The sequence below is a fragment of the Gadus macrocephalus genome, chromosome 4, assembly GCF_031168955.1.
Source record: "Gadus macrocephalus chromosome 4, ASM3116895v1".
In the NCBI taxonomy this organism is placed as follows: Eukaryota; Metazoa; Chordata; class Actinopteri; order Gadiformes; family Gadidae; genus Gadus; species Gadus macrocephalus.
This window is the reverse complement of record NC_082385.1, coordinates 21,912,223-21,926,131: the sequence shown is the minus strand read 5'-3', so window position 1 is coordinate 21,926,131 and position 13,909 is coordinate 21,912,223. Positions and strand designations below refer to the sequence as shown.

At 42.0% G+C, this 13,909-nt stretch overlaps 1 protein-coding gene and 1 long non-coding RNA gene across 3 annotated transcripts; both read right to left on the bottom strand.

Annotated features, from left to right (window-relative positions):
* Positions 1-1,343: 1,343 nt before the first annotated feature.
* Positions 1,344-8,986, bottom strand: LOC132455149 (motile sperm domain-containing protein 2-like). 2 transcript variants are annotated; one of them, XM_060048896.1, is made up of 15 exons: positions 8,697-8,986; positions 8,525-8,608; positions 7,899-8,054; positions 7,018-7,104; positions 6,278-6,432; positions 5,432-5,492; positions 5,275-5,313; positions 4,864-4,988; positions 4,384-4,506; positions 3,292-3,377; positions 3,112-3,205; positions 2,860-2,956; positions 2,401-2,530; positions 2,102-2,210; positions 1,344-1,757 (listed from the first exon to the last, which is right to left on the bottom strand). In XM_060048896.1, exons 2-15 carry the CDS (start codon positions 8,577-8,579, stop codon positions 1,605-1,607), a joined length of 1,470 nt encoding a protein of 489 aa, XP_059904879.1. In that variant the 5' UTR covers positions 8,580-8,608; positions 8,697-8,986; the 3' UTR covers positions 1,344-1,604. The 2 variants fall into 2 exon arrangements, with proteins under 2 accessions (XP_059904879.1, XP_059904878.1); XM_060048895.1 differs by having other exon boundaries at positions 8,525-8,582.
* A 3,479-nt stretch (positions 8,987-12,465) lies between these two features.
* Positions 12,466-13,516, bottom strand: LOC132456345 (uncharacterized). The gene is made up of 2 exons (XR_009525441.1): positions 13,356-13,516; positions 12,466-12,905 (listed from the first exon to the last, which is right to left on the bottom strand). It is a non-coding gene; the product is annotated as an uncharacterized LOC132456345 (long non-coding RNA).
* Positions 13,517-13,909: the final 393 nt, after the last annotated feature.

The following is a 13,909-nucleotide window of genomic DNA, read 5'->3' as shown; positions in this document are numbered from 1 at the left end:
ATTAAGTCTGCAAGATAATTAGAAATCTAACATTTCAAGAAAGTAACTGAAAGTAATGCCTGCCTAGAGTACAGATTCTTAATCCAGCACTAATAAGAGTATGGGCTCAAGTTATTCACATACAGTGTAATTAACAAAAGGTACCAATTACAATTAGGGCATTTAGCAGACGCTTTTATCCAAAGTGACTTACATCGGTTAATACACACATTGACAGCAGAGTCAACCATGCAAGGCGACAGCCAGCTCGTCAGGAGCAGTTAGGGTTAAGTGTCTTGCTCAGGGACACATCAACACTCTAGGAGCTGGGGATCGAACTAGCAACCTTTCGGTTACAAGACAACCGGTCTACCTCCTGAGCTAAGCAACATACCTAAATGCTTAACGCTATGTGGGCGCCGCCGAGTTGAGCAAGTTTCTTTTTACATTATTTATTTATCACCCAATCAGGATAAAATAATCATCAAGACTATCTGCCTACCAAAAATTGAATAGTTTCAGTAGTAATAGTGTAATAAGCAGCAGATCCTTACAGTGAACACGCCTACCCGCCACCAGGGAGAACAAAACCACCAGTGATTTTGGTGCTTTAAATATTTACGATAATATATACAGGTATTGAGGTATATATATGAAGATATCAGACTGACTTATATGTAGCCAAAACTAACCTATGAAATCATATTTTTAATTTGCGTAAATGATCGAGACCATTGACTGTTGCTGCTTGTCATGTGATTTGATTGGTTGATTCTTACCATATTACAGTGTGATTGCATCAGCCTAGCCTTATCAGTTCCGTAAAGACCAAAGCATAGCCTGCTAGTGATGTCACTAAAGCGCAGGACACACAAGTTATTTTATTGGAGGTAAAAAAATAAATGGTGCCGACAACAACAATAGACTTATTCTAGTGTGGCGTGTTCTCCAGGCTGGCTTTTACCAAATCGTTCCCAATAGTCCAAAGCTACAAGTTTGATTCTGTTGGACGAAATCTCTAACACCAACAGGTCAGAACTGCTAAATAAGAGTTGCACAAGTTGTACAATGTGGCTCAACATATCATGTGCCATTAGGAAGCTTTACTTCTACCAGCTCCAACCAAGGCCATTTGATTAAGCTTGCATTGAGAGAATCTCGTGGCTATTGCTGTTGTAAAAAGAGTTCCTAAAATCCCTACAGGATTACTGCTACATCAGGGAAACATATCAGCCAAACCATTGAATTCAGTATTTGAGCTTCAAAATGCTCATCCTGAGATAAACCAAGGTTGTACTTTTGTACTCGCACTCGATTTTGAACGACACTGATGACATTTTGTTCATGCAATCCAAACCATAGGATAGATTTTATAATTCCAATATTTTTATTGCCAGCTTTCCAATTAACAGAGATTTCACAAAAAATGATATATCCAGAGGTGGATGAGAAATAATTCCCAAATAGATACAACTTTCAGTCAACAAACAAACAAACAGCTTGTTCCTCCCGCACACCCACACCCCTTCTCTTAGAAGTCTGTCAACCATACCCGACTTAGGGGTCTTCATCAGTGCTCTGGATCCAGCCGATCGGGTCCATTGCACAAGAAGCCTGGGGCCCGGTTAAAATAGCCCCAGCCCAGTGTGTTGAGTGTAGAGGCAACAGGATAAGATGGCCGTCAGTAGGGTGACCATGACGATCAAAACATTCTCCGTCCAGAGGCAGTGATCCAGCTTCTGTTCCAGGCGCCTGGATCCAGCCAGAAGTTTCAGCAGCTACACACAGCATTGAGAAGGGCTTTTAAAAAGTCAAACCACTGCAGTTTTAGCTACAGTAGGTCAACCTTAATCACAGCTCGCGTCTCAAAGGGACTCACAGGCCAGAGGGAAGAACCCTTGAGAAGGAACACAGAACAGAGGTTCCTCCTTTAAGGGGCATAAGGCATTAAGGTGCCACAGGCGCTTATGTCGCATGAAAGAAGACTAAAGGTCTCTTGTTTAGCAAGAAAGTTTTACAAGATAGTATTTAGAGGCAGAAGGTAAAAGGGTTTAGTATTATAATACACAACATGGTTCTTAACCATGCAGTGCCTCTTAAACCAATCTGGAGGGCCCGTTACCATAGTGTGCGTGTCCTGTTGGCCGCCAGTGCCGTTAGTTAGGTCTGCGTGGGGGTTGGTGGTCTGGATGTGGGCGGGTTTAACACCTTGAAGAACTTTACACTGTAACCTGGGGAAAGGGAAATGCAAAAAGGCCAATCAAAATCTGTGCAAAGATCGAAAAAAAATACAGAAACTTGACAATTTAAAAAAAAGGTAGAAACTCTTTCCGAATACTCAATGCCAATAATATAATTATTCATAAAATAAAGAAAACACTGCAAATGTTCCTCCTCGTCCTCAGGGGAAGCCGCCCTCACCTGTGCTCCATCACTTTAGTCTTGGGGATGTCCTTCCAGAACTGGGCCAGGTCTTGGTTTTCCCCGGCAACGGCCTTCTCCATCTCAGCGGCCATTACTAGGAAGCGGTCCTGAGGAGAGGCCTGGGAGCCTGAGACAGCCAATCACAGTGAGGGGAAATCTCGGAGAGCAAACCGTAGTAGCAGTACAGCATTTGATTTTTTTTGTGTTCTTACACTCAATCTACTACTTATCTATCCATCAAACTCTAACATGCAAGCAAGTAGCATTAATTGTATAGTCACACATGATTTCAAGCATGGCTCCTTAACTTGTATGCAAGGGAGTATGGGCCTTATTCACCTAGCAACCATCTTGGTTCTGAACGCTAGCTTGGTGGGGAACTGAACGCAGAATTCTTCATTAACTTCCCCAACTCCGCTAGCGGTCAGATGACCGGTAGAGGGCGGAGAGATCTACCTCCATGCAGTGAGACCATGATCTCCACGCTGGAACCCGGATCCAGGACACCACTGCTGGGCTTCACCCTGTAGTTGTCTGGGGCCGTGGTACGAACCTTGACACAACATATCCAGGTGCACAGTAAGAGTTATGGCAAAGGGATAGACTTACAGAGTAATGTACGTCAAGTGTTTAGCATGTAGCATTGTTTATTGCCGTTACACATAATACAATAAAGAGTCTTTGTCTTATTATTAAGGCGAGACTCACCTTATAGGCCACCGGGTTTTTGGGGATGTTCTCAAGAAGGATGACACATCGTCGGTCATCCATTGACTGGCCGAAGCACAGTTCCCGCCCTGGGCTGAGAAAGAGAAGGCACAACTGTGATCGTCCAAACCCGTCGCACAACAAGGTCAGCGGTCATCGCTAGGAAGAAGCCAACGCTACCTGAAGCGGAGCAGGGAGCCTGTGATGGTGGTGGTGGTGGTGGTGGGTCGTCTGGGGGGCCTGGCCCTGGAGTCGACGTCCCCCTCCTCCACACATGGCGGGTCGGGACACACAGACACACACTCATGATCCCACACAGCTACAGCGGGGGATGGGAACGCACAGGTATGTGGAACCCTTTGTGCTCAATTGGTCTTCAGCTTGCATACAAAACTTTGATATTTATGAAAACGTACATTTTAAATACATTTCTGGCACTTGATGTAAACGCTTTTTGTATACTTCAAAATAAGATTTATATAGCGACTTACCTTAAAAAAGTCTTTGTACTCGAGACTCTTGTTCAGAGTTCACCTCGACTCTGCATAGCCACCCCCTCCCACCCCTCCTACTTATTGTATGATGTACGTCCTGGCACTTAATGTATGCACTTATTGTATGTCGTACAATGTCAAAAATATATAGTAGCATCTTATCCTATCTATCTTTGTTGTCTACGTGGAATGGGTTAACCTAGCAATTGTAAGTTCTTGGCACTTACAATTGTTGGTTCTATGAAGATCCTTACTGTACCGACAGTGAAAAAGTGTTGTTTTTCATTCTGAGAAATGTACTTATGTAAAATTGTCGATTTAAATATAAGAGTCCCTGAATATAAATGAATTCCCTGAATATAAATGAAATACAAGACAAAATGCAGACCCCAGACTATTTCATATTCATAAAGCATATAATAAAGTATATGATCATAATAACGGGTTTTTAAAAAAACATGGTGTGTTGTCATAGTTGTCTCATCATAGCGATCAAGCTATTATAAATCCCTGTTTTGCAACAAGAAGGCTTTGATTCCAGTGCTTTAACACAGAGGGGGATGCAGTTCAGTGGTAGAGCGCATGCTTTGCATGTATGAGGCCCCGGGTTCAATCCCGCATCTCGTGTGTTTGCCAGCCCACATTAATAAACCCCTTTAGGCAAGTTTCTTCTAAAATTCATGCGGTTAACACAATGGTTACTAGATTTTCAGAAATAAAATAAATAAATATAATGAATAAGTGCAGTATGCTGCGGTGCCATTCTGTTTCCACAGACCTTCCTGAGCCGTGGCTCCGGGTCGGCCGTCTCCTTGACCCCCGCCTCCCCCTGGCCCGACTCGGACAGCGGCGAATGGAAGTCGTCCTCTGGCAGAGGAGGGTAACTGTACTCGAAGACATCCTGCAACACAGCCAAAGACACGGGAACATTATTCCAAACTATCTCACTGCTACAAAACATCCCATTACATTTACTATCAGGGCATTTAACAGACGTTTTAATCCAAAGCCAATAACAATAAGAACATTGGTCAGAAGAAAGAAACAATATATCACTGTCAGTACAGTAAGGCTGTTCATAAAAACAAGTGCTAAGCATTTAAAATTGCTTCCTCATTAGCCAGTAAGCACTCTAAACATTGTTGTGGAGGACTTGTTTACATAAAGAGATTGTTCTGAGGGTTGAATGAATTATGAATGACCCGTCCCCCAGTAGCCCAGACCCCGTGTCCTCATGACAGCGGGCGGGGGGGCGTACCATCCCACCCATGTGCAGGGGGAGCTGCTCCAGCTCGATGTAGGTCTGCACGTCGTGCCGCGTCACAAACTTCAGCTTGTCGATGGCGTCCGGCCCAAGCCAGGACTTCACAATCTTCCATGCCGCTGAGGGGACACACACACACACACACACACCTTTTTATGAGTACATCAGGGATATACTAATAAAGCCTATAAAAAAAAAAAACAGGGTGTGTTGTCATAGTTCTTCAGCAGTGAAGGGCATAGAGCTATTGGAGGGTTTTTACTCATGGGGCATTATTGCATCAAGCTGTTTTATAAATGCATGAAATTCAATACCAAGGAACCCACCCCCCCCATTAAACACACCCAACTGTCACAGAACAGCTGCCGCTCGGTGTGCGGCGTTCAGAGTCGCCACGACACTCACCGTTCATAATCCATGGCAGCTCAAATATGAGGATTTTAGCTGGGAACAAAACCAAAAAATATAGATAAGTACAAAACAGCTGGGTAGTATTAATTCAAAAGGTAAACGGATGATTCTGGAGCTGTGTGAATGTTGTCTCATGAGGATCAACACCTACCCAGCAGTCTGGGGTAATACACTTGAAAGCAGGTGATGAGGAACCTCAGGAACTCCATGTCCTGGGAGGGAAACAGGTGTTTGGAGAAATCTCAGCATGAAACACAACAGAAGTGGGATATACAAAGCGCCAGGAAACTCTTAGCTATGACATTACTCAAATGGCACTCTCTACCAAACATAATTAACAATCACTGACAAGTTTCTTTTATCAAGTAGATTTCCACAGTGATGTGATAAAGTTAAACAAAATAGAGAAATACCTTTGCAAACTAACCACGACAAACTTAGAAACCCCTATGATTCAAGCGACACTAAATATTACTCGTTCACGCTCATTTAAATTATTTGAAGCAACTAAAAGATAAAATCCCAAAAGTGTCACGATAATAGTCCCTGGCTGCCGCTTACACCTTTACATTACATTTAAGGCATTTAGCAGACACTTCTATCCAAAGCGACTTACAATAAGCACATTTTTCAGAAGAAGGTGAAACAACAATATATCGCTGTCGGTACAGAAAGGATGTTGATAGAACCAAGTGCCAAGCACTAACAATCACTAGGTCAACCCATTCCCTGTAGACAACAAAGATAGCTAGGATAAGACAGCCTTTATGGGTTGTAGGTATATGTTAAACATGCATTTCCTCATTTATATAATGCTCCTCTAAAACTTTTCCCAACTTTTTTGATTTGTGCAAATGTACCAAAGTGCGTTGGCAATTTGAGTTTCCCCATACTACACTGGGTTGACTCCTCCGCTCCTCTTTTAAAACCATGCAACAGGGGGTAGGCCGGGGTGCCTCATCCAAACAAAACAGGAGGTCACAGAAGGGAGTCTCACCACGTTGCCCAGGCCGGACTCGGACATGTCGAACACGGTGGTGAGCAGGGCGCCCGGCTCGTGCCTGACGAAGCGCTCCAGCCAGAAGGCCAGGTACCTCTTCTTCTCCTGCAGCGTACGGCTATCCTTTGCCTGGAGCTTCAAGCGGAACCAGACTGACGCCACAAACAGATTAGTCCTGGCCCTGACATCCACAGGACTGAGAGGTTCTCAACATAAATTCATGGAGTCAAAGCACCAACAGGGACAGGGGTTCTTATCAGCGTGCAGTGCCACAGTGTGCAGGGTTATATTCCCTGGTCGACTTAATGTATTCACATCCCAAAAGGGAAAGGGTTACCCTGTGTATCATATTGTCAATGTCTTCCCCCAAGGAATCCACTAACCCCAGACCGAACTCCAGGCCATACAAAAACCGATTATTTAAATACATATTATTGTAAATTTCCCAGCATTTCTGCACTAGAATCAATCCTGGCTGGTACCTCTACCGCGACTTGTACTTAATTCTACTCCTCTTTGTCGCTGATTTTGAGGGTTAGGCATGTGTGCGGCTGTTGAGGGACCAAGCCTAATAATTTCCTCTTATGTTTATATAAATAATTCTGATTCTCTTAGTAAATCTGATTCTGATTCAGCATTGTAGGGTTCTTTGGCGCTTTTATATTAGCAGAAGACAAGCGTGTCGCAGGCTCCTAGATAAATGGGGAGAGAGAAATTTGTCATTTCAAAAAACCCACACAGCTTGTTGCCGTCTTTGTCGTAGCCTCGGAAATAATGCATCCCGGCCTCCAGGAAGGACTTCTGGAGATTGTCCTCTGCGATGTCTGGCGAGGGGAGCACACACAGAAACATGGGTATGCAAAACAAAGCACATACCACTCCAATGTTGACCGCTGTAAACCATGAGGGCCAAAAGGGCACAAGTTCCTGGTCACTTAAAGTACTTAGTTATAGTACTTAGTTGTGTAGCATCTTATCCTAGCTATCTGTGTTGTATACAGGGAATGGGTTAATCTAGCGATGTTAGTACTTGAAGCTTGGTTCTATGAACATCCATACTCTACCAATTAAATAATTTTTAATTAATTTTATTGTGTGACAATGTTTATATGTGAAGCACTTTGAGTCTGCCTTATGTATGAAAAGCGCTTTAGAAGTAAAGTTGCCTTGCCTACCAACAGCAATATATTGTTTCACCCTCTTTTGACCAATGTAATTATTGCAAGTCGCTTTGCATAAAAGTCTGCTAAATGCCCTCAATATTAATGTAAAAGTCAGTTCCATGGGTCCCTGAGCGAGACGGAGGCTGACGCATCCGTCACATGGAGTCTGCCCATTGTATCTTCAACAGTAGACCCTCTATACTACTTTACAGCCAGTCCCATTGTCAACCTCTCAGTGTCAACATTTTGTTGACGTCGCTCATACATTAGAAGTATGCACTTCGTTTACTGTTCTGACTAAGACAGCGCAGGGTAGCATATTGCTTAATGATCAGGGTAATTTCATCGGCTGTGAACCAAATACCTTGATTCAGTAAAAAGCTTTTGATTAGGCTACTCTAAAGATCAAATCTGTCTGTCTGTCTGTCCATGTGTTTGTGTTATGGCTACAGCACCATTGACGCTGAACTCATTTCTCCATTGTAGGCTTTCGTCAATAATTTTCACGGTGTCTGCCACGACGTGACGTTTGGCCTCCAGGTAGCTCGCCACAAAGCCATCATCCTCCCAGAGCCGCTGCACGTCCACGGGCTGGTACCGGCCCGAAGACTCTGGAGTGCACGAAAAGTTATGTGCGTTACGCACAAATACACATTCATACATACATATACAAAATCTCAGACGTCATGCAGGCGGTCATCATTGTAAGCCAAACATTTTAATTTTATTTAGTTAACCTTTATTTATTCAGGGAAGGCATTGGGAGCAGGCTCTTTTTCAATGACCCCCGGATTACAACACAAATAAAAACAGAAGTACAAATTGACAATAGATATTAACAGACGGTCAAACAACCAGAACAACATTTCTACATATAAATAATGCAATGGAACGATTGGGAAAGCTATTTAAAACCCGAGCAATCTTTATTTGATGAGACGTCCCCTTGAACGTCTCAATTGAAACATTCTGAACTCGTTCTGGGAGCCAGACAATACACTAAATAGATTCAAATAGGCTACGAATTGTTTAATTATGTTAACATCCGACATTTGCATAAAAAATATTAAACATGCCTAACCTGGATCGTACTCCGAGCGAATCCTCTCTCGCGTTTCTTCAATCTTGTTTTGCATGGACTGTACAAAACAAACAACCACAACAACTACAACAGACAAGCAGCACTCTTAATAAAACAGACATCAACCCATGCGGGTGCACAGCTCTCATGATACAGACCGTGGCGTGCGTACCTCTGGGGTCTCGGACGGGTCCAGCTCGAAGGCCATGCTGGAGGGGAAGGTCTCAATGGATGATATGATCCTCTAGTGGTCGACGCGTCTCCCGGAGGAGCGGCTCTGCGCTACGGAGCCAAAGCACCAGGATGACATCAACCAATCCGTCAAACAATCAATCGGTAACATTCCGTGTTTGGTGATATGTTAAGAAATGCGCGAGATGAGGAAACGTCTCGAGGTATTCATTTTCAATTAGGTTTTTGTTACTGGTGCACCTGGGGGACAGATGACGTCATCAGCCAGGTGACGTGTCACGTGAGTGAGGGTTATCGCCTCTATGGCAAGCCGAATTGTCATTTATTAACCAAGTTTGACTATCCGGAATTTACATTGTAGATATCAACAACTTCATTCAAGATATCTGTAATGTAGTTGTGACTAGTCGAAACGACAGTTAGAGATATCTGTAATGTAGTTTTGACTAGTCGAAACGACAGTTAGAGATATCTGTAATTCAGTTTGACCAGGCGAAACTGAATTATATCTGCAATGACTTCACGGAAAACGACATTCAACTCGTCACACCTTAAGTCTGTAATTCAGTTTCGCCTAGGAAGAATGAAAGTTAAAGATATCGCAAACGTCATTTGAGTGTTGGGCATTACGTTAGGTAGGGTGACCAGACGTCCTCTTTTTCCCGGACATGTCCTCTTTTCGAGACCTAAAAAATGCGTCCGGCAGGGATTCCAAAAACGTCCGGTATTTTGCCTCGTCGCAAAAAAAATAAATAATATTATTGTTATTATTATTATTTATTTTTTTGCCTCGTCGCATATTTGTGTTTCTGGGTCTTTCACATAACCTACTAGTTATTACCATTGTATATGTCTATGGTTATTACGGCCTTCCAAGTTCTGGAAATGGTATCTCCCTTACGTTCCACCTTCTTGCGCGAGCTGACTGTAGAGAGAGTCTGTCATTGGGCGACCGATCTCAGGGTTGCCAGAGCCACGATAATTATCCTCCAAATACGACCATTTTGGGCCTTTGGTACGTTACTTTGCCATTTCCAATCTGGCAACATTGAGCACCTTGCCGCTTCCACTCTGTTTACAACAGCACATTACATCTGCAGCCATGCCTAAACGTAAATGTAAGTTCACGGACGAACTAAAGAAAAAAAAAAAAGTAATTTATTATTTAGAATATTGTATTTGTTATCATTATTGCTTTAATATATGAGGAGGACTGAAAAGTTTCTAATTTTCTTATTTTAATGTGGCCATATAAAGATTTTATTATTTAGAATGTTTTATTTGTTATCATTATTGACACATTTAAATGCCACAAAAAAGATTTGTTTTACATTTGCACTTTGCAATTTTGTTAAAGTTCAATAAATAGATGTTCATATTGTCATTTCATTTGTGACATTTGTATGCATTCACATGGTCATGGTGCGGCATGCTATCCACTACCCCCCCCCCCCCCCCCCCCCCCGCGACGAAGTGTCCTCTTTTTTACCTCTTTTTTTTTGTTTGGCTGAACAGAAAAATCTAGTTGGCACACATTTCCAGTCTGGGGAAGACCGAAGTTTCTCTCTCGGGCATTCGTTCAGGTGTGTCCGTTTATCACTGCATTCATAGGCCCAGTGTTCGAATTACGGGGGGTACCGGGGGGGTCTGACGGTCCCGATTGAGACTTGATACACCCCAAATGGCATTAAAATGAAACTTTGGGGGGTACCGAGAATAATATATTTATTCTTCAAATTGCGTGTTTAAGAGTGTCTTCTTATTTCTTAAATGCGTTTGATGTTTACTATGAGTAATATACTGACATTAAAATTCAAACACCCTTGAATGGACTGTACCATTAACACGTCTTCAGCGGTCTTTCAACGTCTTCTCTATGGCTTGACCTCAACTTGAACTCGTCGTCTGACTTTAACTTAAACTTGACGCGTGAACCAACTTCTTTCAGCTCGGGCTAACACTAGCTACGGTAAGGAATGTTTTTATATTAAGTATTGACTGGCTCACATATCTATGCATTGTTTGTCGGGGCTGTGTAATGATTCATACGTCCGGTCCATCCCACCAAAAAAGTTTTTCCGCGAGCCAGAAGTCTAGAATGTCTAGAATAAAGTCAACATGTCGAGAATAAAGTCAACATGTCGAGAATAAAGTCGAAATGTCGAGAATAAACTCAACTCCTCTGGTCCATCATCACGTTAGCAACTGGCCGCCCTACCAATGTGTCTTTGTCGTACAGTTTCTGAAGTGGTGCAACCTGTATGTCTATGGGTGCAACCAGAGCTATAGAGAGAGAGAGTTGCGACACGCTATGATCTCGCCGACAGGGTGGTCACGTGGTTCATGTAAGCCTCAATAGTTCCAAACACGCCGCGCTTTCAATGTTATTCTATGGGACGACAGTAGAGATTTCAATATTAAATGGTAAATATGAATGAAAAAATCACATACAAGTATTTGTCTGACTGTTATTGCATTATTGCATATTTGTAAATGTCAGTTTTACATTTAGAGCGGTAGGGGGGCAACTGAAAGCTATCTATAAGTAGCCTACTATTACTTAGATACGTTTTTAAGTTTGAGGGAAAGCTTCACGTTCGTGTTAGCATACTGGCCTAACCTTAACTTTTACCTTACATCTGTGTTGAAATCAAAGTATTCAAGATGTTCTACCATGATCATTTAAAGATATAAGCCACACAAAGTATCAAATATATTAAAGAATAACAACTCATTACGCTTGGATGAATGAAATTGTATTTTTTTTTATTAAACAATTAGTGTGACAAGAACAAGTGATTGCGATTGTGTGAACAGATTCAACAATGGACACAGCAGGGAACACTATATAGGGCAAACCATTAACATAAAACGTTGCAAATATACTATACTTTATGCCATTACAATACTTAGAATAGCCCTGAGCAAATTCAAAATGGGTTTAGAAGGGAGGATCCTCGTTTTGTCATGAACTCTGACCTCTAACCTATTCTCAAAAGTCGGGGCATAAGTGGTTGAGGAACAGTTGTTACCCGCTCTGTGATCTTCAATGGTGTCATGGTTCATTGGTTACAACTAACATTTTATAGATCAATGGTCATACCATGGTTGGCTGTGCAGCATTTGGATGCTCCAATCGGTCCGAGAAGGGTTATCACGGCTTCCCCAAGGACCAAGAGCGCAGGGAGAAATGGATGGCAACGGTCAGCCATCAAAACTTATTGACAGTCAGCAACAGTCAAAAACGATGTAACGTAATGTTCAGATCACTTGCTAGCATTTCAAAGGGCATAATAATTCTAAGTGTAGAGAATTATGACTTTACAATGATATTTGAAGTGCAATGGAAACTGATCTTACAAGCCTACCTACAGGTACACTTTGAAAATGACCAATTCAAAGCCACAAAAGTAGATAGGATGTTGAAGTTGAGGCCCGATGCAGGCCCAACAGTTTTCATCCATCGCCCTAAACCGAAGAGGAGGAAACCCCCTTCTGTGAGGGTGCCTCCGGAACCAAGTGCAACGGACCACACATATTGCGCCAAATTAAACTTCGGTATGATCCATGCAGCTAACAATATTCCCCATTTTATGTAATTCAAGGATAGACTACACTCCTAATGAGATTACATAATTCATATTTGTACATTCAGTTTAAAAAACAACCAGAAGGCAGGGATTCTCTGAGGATTTGCACACAATGTAGATAATCGACACATTTCTACCCAATTAACAATTGCCGGTAGATCCATTTATAAATTGTATTGGTTTCTGATTGTGGCAGATGATTTAATTCACATTACAGAAATGTTTTGCTTTAATTCATTTTCTTACATTGGAGATGACAGTAGTTGCAAATGCAAAGGCAAAATACATATAACAGCAACATTACCTTGTAATTGTTACAGAGATTGAGGGAGAAATTTAGGTGGATTTCAAGAGCGTTGAAAAGGACATCACAGGAGACAGAGAGAGCAATCAAGAGGCCACATTGCCAGGGGCAGGTGATTCAGGGGCAGGTGATCCAGGGGCAGGTGATCCAGTGGCGGGTGATCCAGGGATTTGTGTGCCGAGGGCCAGTCAGTCAGGGGTCAACCGTGAAGGAATAACTTTTGCCAGGGCCAGCTGCTCCAGGGACCAGACTGCCAGGGACTGATGGGGCGACTGTGGAGGACCTAATAAGGCAACTAGAAAAGGAAAAATGAATGAGAAGGAGAGCAGAGAGGGCTATTGCAAAACAAAAAAGAATCAATTTGGCACTAAGAAAGAGAATCAATTTGGCACTACGAAAGAGAAACAATTCAGCAATCGGTCGTCTACCAAGATAAAAATATATATAATTACGCTGTGCATATACAAATAAATATCAATATATGCATCATAAAGGTCCTGATACAATATAGACAGTTGACAATTCAAAAGAGGTAGCTATTTAATCAATTTACCCCTGGAGATACCTTCACAGATGGTGAAATCGAGCTAACAAACTAGCAAGCAATCGGTCGTCTACCAAGATAAATATATATATAATTACGCTGTGCATTTACAAATAAAGATCAGTATATGCATCATAAAGGGCCTCTGATACAATATAGACAGTTGACAATTCAAAAGAGGTAGCTATTTAATCAATTTACCTCAGAAGTTACTCGGCGGCCAGCAATGGAAATAAACGGTCTCCTACGCCGTAAAATGGTTGTTTGGAACTATTCGAGGCTCCATACCCCGGAAGTAGGCGCTACAACGGAGTCCAATGGAAGTGTCGCAACTCTCTCTCTCTATAGCTCTGGGTGCAACTACCTGATAGCTGTATCATATCTATAACGTAAAGCCTAATCTTTCATGCTTAACGTTACCAACCTAGCGGAATTCAACTCATAAACCTAGTCAGAAACTATTTTTGGATAGCTAGCTAATAGGGATGCAAATTATCGAGTAATTCATTAATCAATAGTTGTTTCATCTTATCGATCGATGATCGATTAATTGATAAGCGGCAATTCTGCTGAGAAGCTGAATTTCCCTCTGAATAGATTCTATCTTCTATATACGTAAAATAAAATGCTATCTTCCTTATGATAAAAAAAAAAATGCAAATCATATTCCTTAATCAAAGATTTATTCATTTTGGTTATAATCCCCCTTAAACTGGGAAATGGGACAATATCACAATAACATTAACTATAACCAG